The sequence below is a fragment of the Amblyomma maculatum genome, chromosome 1 (genome assembly GCF_055883805.1).
Source record: "Amblyomma maculatum isolate TAMU_Amacu chromosome 1, ASM5588380v1, whole genome shotgun sequence".
NCBI lineage: Eukaryota > Metazoa > Arthropoda > Arachnida > Ixodida > Ixodidae > Amblyomma > Amblyomma maculatum.
The window spans coordinates 188358232-188370741 of NC_139344.1; the positions used below are offsets into that span (position 1 = coordinate 188358232).

Consider the following 12510-nt stretch of genomic DNA (forward strand, 5'->3'; position numbering starts at 1 on the left):
TTAAGGAAGGATTAAAAAAAATGCGCTGTCACCCAACTGACTACAGCTGAGCAACTACCACTGCCATGTGCAGACAGAGGAGAGTTGAAAAACTGGGTGCTACAGCCGTTGCCTACCAAAGCAGCGAGAACGACGGCTTTAACAACTAATATTCTGCAACAAGGGGCTTCTGCTAAAATCAGCGAAGGCCACCAACTGGACGCACTCTAGGGTGGCACCACTTACATTAAAGTGGTTTCCAACAAACTTTGTTACGAGTGGTTCCACTTGCAATACCACTCTGAATTTTCATCCCAGCCGAAGGAGCAGGAGGCCACCTGCTGCTGTCTCCAATCGCTGTCTTTATTATTTATCATAACTGCACAAGCTGCTACTGCACAAGCAAGCAGGATATGCCACGCATTAGCCAATAATTTTAGGCTGTTTTCTTAAAGTGTTTCACTGATTCTTATGCTACAAACATTCTGGACACTGGGATTTATTCAACTAGGAGCTGCATAGTCTTCTTTCCCCATTAAAAACAGTGATGCTTCAGGTCAACTCTGTGGGGGTACACGTATATCCCACTGTCCTTTCTAACCAGCGATGAGCGCAGCCGAGTCACGAGACACGCGCGCTCGCCAGGAGAGGGTGGGGGAGAAGTCACTTAGCGTTTCCCTCACCCCCCTTACAATGCTGCGACACCACAGCATCGGCTGGTAACCTAGGGAGGGGTAACATTCCAAACGAGAGGAGGAACGACTTGCTTCTCTCGTCTGGTTCCGAGAAGCAACCGATTACTTCTCGGTATACAATACCGAGAGGGATAAAACCGCGGTGCCCGAGGGAGGAAAGCCTTCTTGCCTCGCCTGCACCCGGAGACCCTGGACGGATAACCTTATCCTCCCTACCGGTGGACGACTACGACGACCAGGTGAGCCACCCAAACTCTTATGTTATTGGATAGAACATTCTTCCACAGTGTGTTGTTGATCTGCGTTAGAGTTAATAAATTGTTACCTAGCGTGCCCAGTTCGTTGCCTATTTCGTCCGGACCTGCCATGGCTGCGAAGCGTGACGGGTTGGGGACACGTGTCGCATACGAGTAACGGCGGCGTGCAGTTGGTACGGTAGCTCGCCTACCCCGCCGGCTGTGCGTAGTTATGACCCCATAACTCTAGAGTTTATTAACTCGCATGAGTTCATTTGCGTGAATCCCAAGATCAATTCCAAAATAGTTTTCCTTACATGAGCCCTTTGTGCATTACAGTCTCGTCATCGATTGCAGTGTTCTCTATGTTGCCTCTTCAAGAAAAAGTTGCCCAAAAAAGGAACTATCTAGATTGAAACATATTGTTACATATATGTCATTGCAGAAGGCAGAAGACGACGATCGATAATAGAGACTGAAGACGAAGTGACGGCAATGGCTGGTGCTAGGAGAAAGTTGGCGCTGCTGTGTTTCTGTGTGTTGTGTGCTGTGTCATCAGCTGCTGTGCTTCGTGGACTAACCTTGCCACGTATAATCTTGGTGAAGGTGATCAAAGATCCCCGTGCCGTGTGCACAGATAAGTCCATTTAAGCAGCCAAAAGCTGAATTTGCACAGTGGCCGCCACCTACCTGGGATCACAACGCCAACAAGGGCCACTATGATCTCTGAGGCAGCCCCTACCACTGCGGCAACATCCACTCAGCCACTCGTCCTCACGAAAATCCGCCACCCTCCCATCTTTAATGGCGAAGACAAGACAGATGTTGACGATTGGCTGGATGAGTACGAGCACTGCAGCAGGAACAATCACTGGGACGCGACCATCATGCTGGCTAATCTCATTTTCTATTTGGAGGGAACAGCTCGCACGTGGTTCTAAAATCATGAACAAGAGCTCGTGACCTGAGAAATTTGCAAGCAAAAGCTTCAGGACTTGTTCAGGAAGCCCATTGCATGGGCTCTCGCAGCCAAAATCGAACTTTCATCTCACGCCCAATCCCCCACGGAGTCCTACCTTGCTACATTCAAGACGTGCTCGCATTGTGTCGCAAGGCGAACCATGCTGGAAAGTGAAAAGGTAGGACACACCTTCAAGGGTATCGCAGATGACGCGTTCAACATCCTTTTCTGCATGGATTGCTCTACCGTCGACTCGGTGCTTCAAGTCTGCCGAAAATTCGAGCAGGCTAAACGACATCTCGTACATCGCTTTGAGCGCCTTCCGAACATGGCGGCTACATCAGCCTGCGATGACCTGGCTACCTATGCAACCGCCTTCTCATCCGACAAATGTGACTAGGATCGTCAGGCGAGAACTCGAGGCCTTAGCTTCTGCACTCCTCACGTCTCCACTGCCCGACACCGTGGCCATGATACAGGCTGTTGTCCGTCAGGACCTTGCTAACGTCGGCCTCTCCGGCTGCGACATTGTTCCAGTGTTCTGCTAAATTTGATGGCAGAACATCAAGGCAGCTAGTCTGAAGCAGTTTTGGTGCAATAATGCATTTTGGAGCAGGATGGCGCAGGAAAAGCCGTTTGGAGCAGAATGGGGCAATGGAAGCAGCACTTCCACCCCTGACTTTAGCAACAACAGATGGAGAGATTTTTCTGGCAGATTTAGCTAATTTATCACTGTGTACCCTGTGGTATCTCACGAAGGCTTCTTTTTTCTCTGGAAGAATTCAACTGTCAACTCACACCATCCCCTTTTTGGACGACAATCATTTTTGGAAAGAAGAGGAGTCGTTATAAAATTTAGTTATTAGGCCACAGTGGCAGCCGCCCACTATGGAGCCCAATGAGGGGCTGGGACAGAGACTTAGAAGGAAGCCCTGCCCATGCCAGCTGTACACTAAAACTACAACTGAATGACATAAATCACGGTAATTTGCAACACAAGGTTAACCACAGCCACCAGAAAGAAAGGAAAAACAAAGTAGGAAGAAAAAGACGAAAGCTGTGAGAAATATGATAGGAAAAGGAGAGACAGGGAAGAGGGCAGGAAGGGGCAACTGCCAATTTTCCACAGGCTGACCGTCTGCAAGAAGCAGAGACCAAGGCGTTGTGTTGCCTCTGGCGAGGGGCCTTAAAGTTCAAATACACTGCACCGGCTCAACTATGACAACACCCTTTTCCTCAGACATGGGCAAACATAACATATAGCTAGACATGCCTGGGCTGAGCCCACAAGTGCTCAGGACTCCGTGGTGTGAAGACTCGCCAACATCTGCATGCTACAGACTATGGATGCCTCTGTGAGGAAAATTTCATGAGTGTACATCCCTGTCTATGCAGCTCTATTCATGACATTCACCTAATGCTAATGGCTAGTCGAAGAACCTGTTATTAAAATGAAGAAAATGGACGCGCACAGACCACTGACCTCTCCACATTTAATCTGAGGTGCCTACCAAATACTCTCATCCACCACTCCTAGGCACCAACCCAATCCTTAAGACTCAGCTGGCAAACAGGCATGGTGATGTGACAAGGCCAGTTTTCTTGAAACCAATTCCCACTCCTTTGAAATAATTTCAGTTGCAACGCCTTGTGGTTGTAGTCACCTATCACACCAATGCGGCACACATTGAGCAAGTGGCAATCCCAGCACAAATAAACCTGCACACAAGTCACATCAATGCACAAGGCACACTATTAAAAGCACTGAAAATATCTGCTACTTATTACACAGAAAAAAATATGCTGTATTTAAAGCAAGGGTCCTCTTCAAAGCCGCTGGATCTTTAGCTTTCAAGGTTACACTTTGGATCACTGTTGCATGCAACTTACATATTTACAAAGAGTGTTCTTCCTCTTACCAGAGCCCCGCCACAGTGGCTCAGTGGTTAGGACGCTCAACTGCTGAACCAAAGTATGTGGGATTGAATCCCGGCCACAGTGGCCACCCCTCAGTGGAGGCAAAACGCAGGGCACCTGTGTACTGTGTGATGTTAGTACACGTTAAAGAACCACAGGTAATTGAAATTTCTGGAGTCCTCCACTACGGCATCTCTCATAGCCCGAGTCACTTTGGGATGCTAAAATCTACCAACCGAACCAACCAACCAACCAATCTTCTTACCTGAAGTTTGATTCAAGCAGGACAAGAACCTTAAAGGTACATGTTGGCTATAAGATATGCTGTAGTAGAGTGGTTGCAACTACTTTTGATCACCTGAAAATTCCTTAATGTGCACTGACACTGCACAACACATTAGTATTTGTGCCAATCAAAATGTCACTGCCAAAATTCGACCCTGGAACACAGGGATCAGTACCTGGAAGCCACAGTGCTGGCCATGTGAAACCTTCTCTGTATTTGTGTCTTTGTGGTGAATGGACTCCGTATCACGTCTCCCGTCTGTGTATATTTTTTTAAACATACAATGCGAATTCTACTCTTAGAGACCCACTGATCGCAATACCAACAAGTTTCATCCCGCATCGATCACCTGCAGAAAATTGGCATTCCTCGTAGCAATACAATATCCTGCGTAAATTATTTCATTCCAAAAACATTGTCAGAGTGGAACCACCTACCACCAAATGCTGTGACTAAAAATGATGCTGATGAGTATAAGAAAATGTTATTGATATATTACGGTTCACCATAGTTCAACTGGTTCATTCCTTTTTGAATACTGTGCACTTAGTTCGGTTCCACTTTATTATGTACTTTGTTTTATTTATAACTTTCTGCCATCGTACACAGTCAAGTGTCCAATGTTTCTACAAATGGCGACCGTCTAGTGCATATTTTTTGGCATTTACTTGCAACCTTTATGAACTGTTTCAGCAAATTCATTCCTTTTGGCATTAGTATTCTGTTTAATTACAGTATTGCTTCAAATTTTCGAATGATGTATTTTCTTGCAGGTAATTTTTTAGTGAGTAGCACTACTAGCCGCAATCACAGATTTCGCGGATGTCTGTCCGAAGCCGTTCACTCTCTCTCTGTTTGTGAACTTGAAATGAAGAAAGAGCAGGAGGTGATGCGAGCGTCGCACGGCTCAGCATTGAGGAGGCAGAGCGGCCGCACAGCCAAGGGGCCTCTCTCTCTCTCTGTCCATCCGTCTCCGTCAACTTGAAGAGGAAGAAGGGAAAGTAGCAACGTCCGCATCACGCAACTTAACACTGAGGGGGTGGAGCGGCCGCATAGATGCACCCAGTGAGAGAGTAAGACCATAGCTAAGACAGTGAGAGAGGGGCGTCTCAGTTGCGGACATGGCGGCCGTCCGTGGGCAGCGTTGCACAAGCGTGTGTTACTCCAGAGTGAGCAGTCGTGTGTCGCTTGCGCGGTGCTCCCTGGACCTCGGCTCCGCGTCACTCGCCGCGTCATGAAGCAGCTTGTGCTTACCTCCGCGCCTCCTTCAAGCGCGTTTCCCTCTCTCTCTTCTCTCTCTCCCCCTATGATCTCACCCCAGACCTTTTGGCCGTAGAGCAGTGCATTGTAAAGAGGTATGTACATTATGCCTGTTTTCGCTCGTTTCTGAAGATAGTGTAAAGACTGCGCGTTTGCTTCACGTCGCAATTAATGAAGCCAGGCCGTCTGGCACTGCAGCACAGGTTCCCCGTGCTCGACATGCTGAAATACAACGGTTAAGCAGTGCTACGCACCTACTTCGCATTTGATTATCTATGCAAATCGGCCATAATTTTGATGAAGCCAGGCCGTCTGGCACTGCAGCACAGGTTCGCCGTGCTTGACATGCTGAAATACAACGGTTAAGCAATGCTACGCACCTACTTCGCATTTGATTATCTATGCAAATCGGCCATAATTTTTTTTTTGTCATAATCATACGTATATTTTGGCACAGTTGTATGCATTACCTGCTTTTCTTTAAGAGCTTCTTTTTACATTTGTATACCACTCCCCTCAATGACGCCCCGTGAGCCATGAGGATATAGGAAATAAATTAACTATAAAACTAGACACTTTGGTTATTTTTAACCACAGACAACAGCATTTAGAGGCATCTGTGAAAACAAACAGAGATGCGATACACACTATAGAACAAGTGTGTTAGTTTTTTTAATGTGATGATAATGCGTGCATCTTTCTTTGCAGGTGCAACAAAGTATTAGTGAAACAGACAGCAGTCCCCACATCAACATATGCTTGCCTCAGTAACTAGTACACATGAGAACTGGACCTAAGGTTGTCCTCATCTTTGGCAATACTGGTGTTATATCTGTGCAGGACAGTGACAGTATAACATGATACCAGTGGTTTAACATTCCGAAGCAGAACTTGGATTATGCAAGATGTCACAGTAGCAGGCTTTAGAGTTTAGAATTTCACCATCGCCAAACTGCGGCTGCTGAACTTGGGCTTAGCTTAGCCCAACCAGAAACAACCGTGCTCCATCACAACTGGAACTAAAAGACTTAAAAAGGCCTTCTCTGAGGAGAGATGAGTGGCGTTCAATGAGCGAGCTAATTATATCCACATCTAGCTAATTCTTAAAGATAAAAAGCTGAATTACCTCATCCCCCTAGCTTTTTTTTTAAGACTTCAAAATCTACTAAATGGTACACCATTAACAGGTGAAACTGAAATGCATTGCGTTAGCAAAAGCACCAAGGGAAAAAGGCACCCGTAGAAAGTCTGGAAATGAAGCAATTTCAAAACCAATTTTATGCGGTCCTCTGACATTACCAAGTGGCAACTAAGAGCACAGTCAAGTTGGAGCAATAAGCACCACTTTTACCGTGGCACAGCACTCACAGCGATTCAGACAATACTCACACTAGCGACTAAAATATGAGTTTTCCTTTTGCATGATTCAAATGGTCAAATTTTAAGCTGTGACGGCTGATAATCACAACGGTCAGTGCTTTGCAGAGATGGTGATGTCCAGCAATGATGTAGTGGACTGTCCCCTGCACAAACTGCATTCAAGTTTCCACAGAATAGAATGCAGAAAAGCTCTCTAGAATGGCAAAAGGAAGAACATTGGGACAGGCAGTATTTGTGTCCCCATTCACTCTATTATTTTAGCTGTTTTTTGAGCTATGTGTCAAATGGTCTATGTCAATACTCATTTGACCCGCCAAGTAAGTTCAAAATATCTTTCCCTATCACAAGACCTATTTTGTAAGCTGATATCACATTATGGCCATTTTTTATGGGATGCAACAACACCAAGATATGTTTCTTCAAAAGTAGGTAAAGAAAAAGAGGGAGTCGATGGAGTGCTTCTCTCCTCTCTGTGTCGTCCTTTAGAGTTACAAATATCCTGTTAAATTACGCACTACTCGCACTATCCTTTCCAATCTGTCACTTCAATGGTGAGGACACCAAGGGTATGGACGCCATCGCCCCAGAAACTTGCCAGGCCTCACGAAAACTGACAGACTGCTGCCTTGAGACACTGACAAGGAGGGCACTTCCTGAGAGTGCAGCTCATATTGAACCCTATTGGTAAGAAAATATATCAAGCTCTTGACTCAAGCTCTTGACTCAAGCTCTCGAATAAATGATATCCAATCATTTACGAGGGGGTACCCAAGAGGAATTGAACTAAATTTTTGGTGGGCAGCGGTTTCGTAGTACCGTGTTTTGCCGCAAGGAGCGCATAGAGTGAACATTCCAGAGTCAGTCAGCCGAGTGGCGTCGCTGAAGGTCAGACGTACTAGCTTCAGCAGAGTTTATACTGACAACTGTTTTCTGTGAGTGTCGTTTTTGCAATGGCTGATTTTCGTGAAAAGCGTGTGGCAGTGAAATTGTACTTTCTGCTTGGAAAAAATGGAACAGAAACTCTTGAAATGTTAAAAACGGCTTACAAGGATGATGCTATGGGGAAAAAAGTGAGTGGTTCTCCCGTTTCAAAATTGGTAAAATATCAATTGATGACCAACCGCGTTCCGGTCGTCCTTTCATGGCCCGAACACATGAAAATGTTAAAAAAATTCGTGCAATCATCCATATTTGATCAAAAATGGTATGCACCCTGTTCCTCACCCCCCCATACTCACCGGACCTTGCCCGTGTGACGTTTTTTGTTTCCCGGAATGAAAAATATACATGAAAGGAAAGCGTTTTGCTGATGTTGCGCAAGCAAAGAAAAAAACGACACAAGCGCTGTCAAGCATCACAAGAGATGAATTTAAACAATTTTTTGAAAACTGGAATGAAACATTAGATAAGTGTATTAGTGCAAGTGGAGAGTACTTTGAAGAAGATTGAAGGTTTGGGCTTAAAATTAGAATAAATGGGTTCAAAAGGAAATGAGTTCGGTTTCTTTTGGGTACCCCCTCGTATATTATAGCCCCATCATACTATCACAGAGGCTCAGTGGTTAGGGCACTCGATTATTGGCCTGCAAGACATGGGTTTGATCCCGGCCACATTTCTATGGAGGCCAAACGCAAGGCACCCCATGTACTGTGTGATGTCAGTGTATGTTAAAGAACCCCAGGTGGCTATCCAGAGCCCTCCACTACATGCCACTGAAGCATTAAAACTGCATTTTACGCAAAAGCTTATACAGCTCGTTTGGTTGAAAAGGCGTCACTGTTGCTGCACCCTAGGTTTTCAGAATACCATAAAAATTTGCATCAAAATTATGATGCAAGCATCACTGTACAGCATTAAGGGTTGAGTCATACCATTTCACTTTCCATTTATCATCTGCATCTATCTGACAGTCAAGCAGGAGGACAGCTTGCGATAGAAAATTAAACCGACGGCAAAAAAAAAGACTGTTGAATCGTGCCTGTGTAGCATAAACTATTGACACCTGAATTAACTAGAAACATTGGGAAAGCAAGAAGTAGGAGTAAAAATAAATGAACCAATACACACACAAACAGAAGATGATCCCCCTCAAGTGAGTCAGCCCAAGTGTAGTACTAATGGGTAAGTTAAACAACATATGGCCATATCATCAGGAGGACCTAATGTTCCAAGGTACATGTCCTATTGGTGACAAAGGTTTCCAAGATGTGTCGTGTCATCAGGAATCAAGCCCACAGCTCTGTTATTAGCCGGTGTCTGGAGTCCAGACTTTTCCAGGTGAAAGTTGGACTCACATGCAGTGACGTGAGCTAGTGAAACCAAATGATCGGCAAAAAATGTGACACTTGTACGCAAAAATTGCTTTTCTTGTGCCCTCGAAACTTTTGTCTACAATTGTACATGGGGTCATAACACATCGAATGCCTGCAGGTGAACTTGACAGGGCACCTGGGCAAGGTTTAATGTGGGTCATAACACTTATGAAGTCATGCAGGCTCCAAAACAAAGTGCACTCTCCATATTGTACTGACCTCTGAAGCAAAGTGCATGGGGCATATGTGCTTTAAGCAGGGCACAGTAAAATGCTGAAGCAGTACTACAGTGTGAACCAGAGATAGAAGATAATGATTACCATTTACTGTCAGCTGAAAAGATGTTGGAATGTTGTCTGCCATCCTCCTAGAAAGAAAGTTCACCTCTCATGAGTAACCATTCCCACAAGGAGAAAATAATAGACTGCAACACAACACTGAAACTGCCAAAAATGGCCAACTGTATTCAGATTGACTACACAAGTGCAAGAGAATGAAAGAATGAAACTGAGATTTTATGACCATGCTGTAATACACCACTTTTCACAACTGCTCTTTGCTGCTCACGAGAGACTCATTCGGTACTGAAAGCTAAAAAGGTGATGTGAAAACGAGTCGCACATACAGTGAGCTAACAACTTGCCCTGGGCGGCAAGATGTTGGCCGAATCGACTCGGCCAAACCGACGTTTAGTGGTAATGCGCCTCCCGACTCATAAAGACTGATACAGCCTTTCCCGTCTACGACTGATGAAAACTGTGCCAACCGGCACTTTATGAAACTGAAAATATTAAATGCAGCCGCTACACAGGATCAGACAGGCGAAATCACAGAGGTGAAAAGAACCAAATTTACGTAATTATGAAACAAAGCTAGCACATTACTGCCATGAACGAACCAAGAGTCATGCAGTGTGAGCAATGACAACAGATATAATGGAAATGAATGAGCACGCACAATATTCGCAACTTGAGTAATGCAAATCACTTCAACCAAACAATCCCACCATGAAAAGGAGAAAGTCGCATCGAGGAGTGCGCGCAAAGATGATTACTTGACGACCAAACAAGCTTACTAGACGACAATCTTTTGTCTGAACAGAAAACCAGCTTTTCAATGAGAGCCGAGTCTGAACGGCAGCCCCCGTAGGTTTGATAGGGCTTACTCCTATGAACTTGACAGCAACCCCCAGCAGAACCACTATTTCTGATGGTAAACTTTTCACAGACCTTTGTTAGCAGCAAAAAGTTTGCACCTGCGGGAGCCTAAATTCTGGCTTAAAACTGTCCCTGGTGAATACCAATGCAGTGGGTTCCAACTTAAGCGGAGAGTAGCACCAGTAGCAGACGAGCTGATTCCCTCAGAAAACGCAAGCCGCAAGGGCGGCCAGTCAAGTAGGCTAACATGTCGCCAGGGGTTGGAATAGAACGCTATGCACATGTTAACACGGGAGAACAGCACACAGAGGCTAACAGTTCTTCAAAAAAAGTAAGCGATTTCTAGTGAGCGCTCACGAAACGAAAACATGCGCTGCCCCGCAAAATCTCAAACGAAATCACGTACCTTCTCGATATCGCGATAATGGCGTTTCTTCTCGACAAATTCGAGACAAGTGACAATGACGTCATAATATGCAATTCGGCTTTTGCAAATTATACTGCAGCAGACCATATAATTACCTAAATCATTCATTAAGTGCTTAAGTCTGCTTTGAAGCGATTTAATTAAATTGTTTTCACAAATGTTTTGTTACCGAAACCGAAACTAATATAGGTGAGGTGGTCAGGTGGTGTTCATTTTTTTTTTTGCTGGACAGTGCATCATGATAAAGTGAACTAGAAGAAGAGAGTGCCTCATTTGGGAGCCTGAAATTGAAGCCAAAAAAGATCATTTCCGCTTAGAGCGCTGCGATCGTTAGCCCTCACTAGGTGCCTTTATTAGAGACTGAAGGGAAGGGCTAGGCTGTAGTACAAATTGGTAAGAGCACTTGTCTACCGCTCGAGAGACCCGGGTTCGATTCTTAGTTAGTAATAAAGACTTATATATATGAGTTGCCTGTCACTGCAGAGAATTTGAATCTACTTGTCGCATGTTCCGGTTTGAGGAGGAAGCGAACGCTAGCGAAAGGTACCCCTACGGTGTCTAGATGGGTAGGTGTGCCGACCGGCGGGGGTAACGCGTGCCTTTTCTTCATGACGCCGCAGTGGCGCCACCAGCGAAAGCCCGGTTCATGACCGTTTCCTCCGGCCGTCGCCACGCATGACAGAAAGCGACTCGCTTCACTTTTTTCCAAGTGCAAATGAGTTTATTGCAAACAAGCTATCTTACGGGAATAGGGAAGGGATGTAAACATATTACAAAGGCAGGGGAGCCGAGTTTAAGGCTGTTTTTTTTTTTTTTTTTTTTTTTTACGTACAGCGCGTTTGCTGCGTTCCCGATTTTTCAGGCAAGCAACTCCAAACACTGTTATGTCACTTAATTCCTCGTTCTTAATTTTTTTTTTTTCATTAAATGTTCCACGCCATCACAAGGCAACGCGAATATATACTAACACAGTGCTCAGCTGTGATTTATGCGTGTGCATGGGCGTAAGCAGACCTTGCGAATAAATAAAATAAAACGAGTGCATAAGCTTGTATTGCAAAACGGTATCTTCTAGCTGAACTTTTGAAAGTGCAATAAATGACATGCACACATTAGTGTTTTTGAGTCAGTGAAGTAACACACCCCAAAATGATGCCTATGCATTCAAAGCACGCGTCTCAATTTCAGGTGTAATATTTTTTTCGCGCGTTTTCACGGGCCAGGTTCTTCTCTTGACCAAGAAGTGGAGGCGCATGATAGAGTAAAACTTGACGACGCTGTTAGTGATCTCAATCTTATGCTCCTCACAACCGATCATAGGGAGGTTTGAGCTGCAGAAAAGAGGCGAAGTCTGCGAGACTTTCTCGCCTCAGTTCAGTGACTGTGAGGCAGTGACTGAAGGTCTCCTCGAGAGATGTCACGAGACTGTTCAAAGCATCAGATGGGAATATTAAGTTCCCCATGCTTACGTGGGCTGTGAGAGCGGCCACAGGCGGAAGGGGAGCTTCTGGCGATGCCAGCAAAACAGTACCACAATCGGCACATATTATAGTCTTTGAAAGAAACTTTCGCGCCACGTATCCTGCCAAATAGAAAATCAGCCGCGAATCACTTTTTCCTACCGCCAGGATGCTGTGGTCGTTGTCAAGCTGGCAAGCGCTGAGCGTTTCGTGTGCATTCTTCGTCTTTCGTTTCGCGGTCACCTTTCTTGACAGGGAGCATCGGGCAGGGCAGAAGGCACGTACGGCATCTTTCGTCAATCGTGGGTGAGAACGTGGGAGGCTAACAACGTTGCCTTCTATCATATATTTGTAATCCCGTTCGATACACTCTTGGTCAAATGCCGCTCACACACAACGGAGTGTGGCTGCAACCTCGTCGGCACGATGAAGAGCGCAAG

The 12510-nt window shown here is 45.3% G+C and overlaps 1 protein-coding gene across 3 annotated transcripts in view; it reads right to left on the bottom strand.

Moving 5' to 3' along the window:
- The window catches only part of LOC146205168 (protein BANP-like), an 82660-nt gene extending 71991 nt beyond the window's left edge, over positions 1-10669 (bottom strand). The window contains exons 1-2 of one of the 3 annotated variants that reach the window (XM_084589851.1): positions 10282-10580; positions 9347-9393 (exon numbers count right to left, since the gene is read on the bottom strand). In XM_084589851.1, the coding sequence (XP_084445977.1) occupies positions 9347-9393; positions 10282-10466 (232 nt within the window). In that variant the 5' untranslated portion in view covers positions 10467-10580. The other 2 variants (XM_084589852.1, XM_084589853.1) reach the window with 2 other exon arrangements.
- Between the last annotated feature and the right edge of the window lie 1841 nt (positions 10670-12510).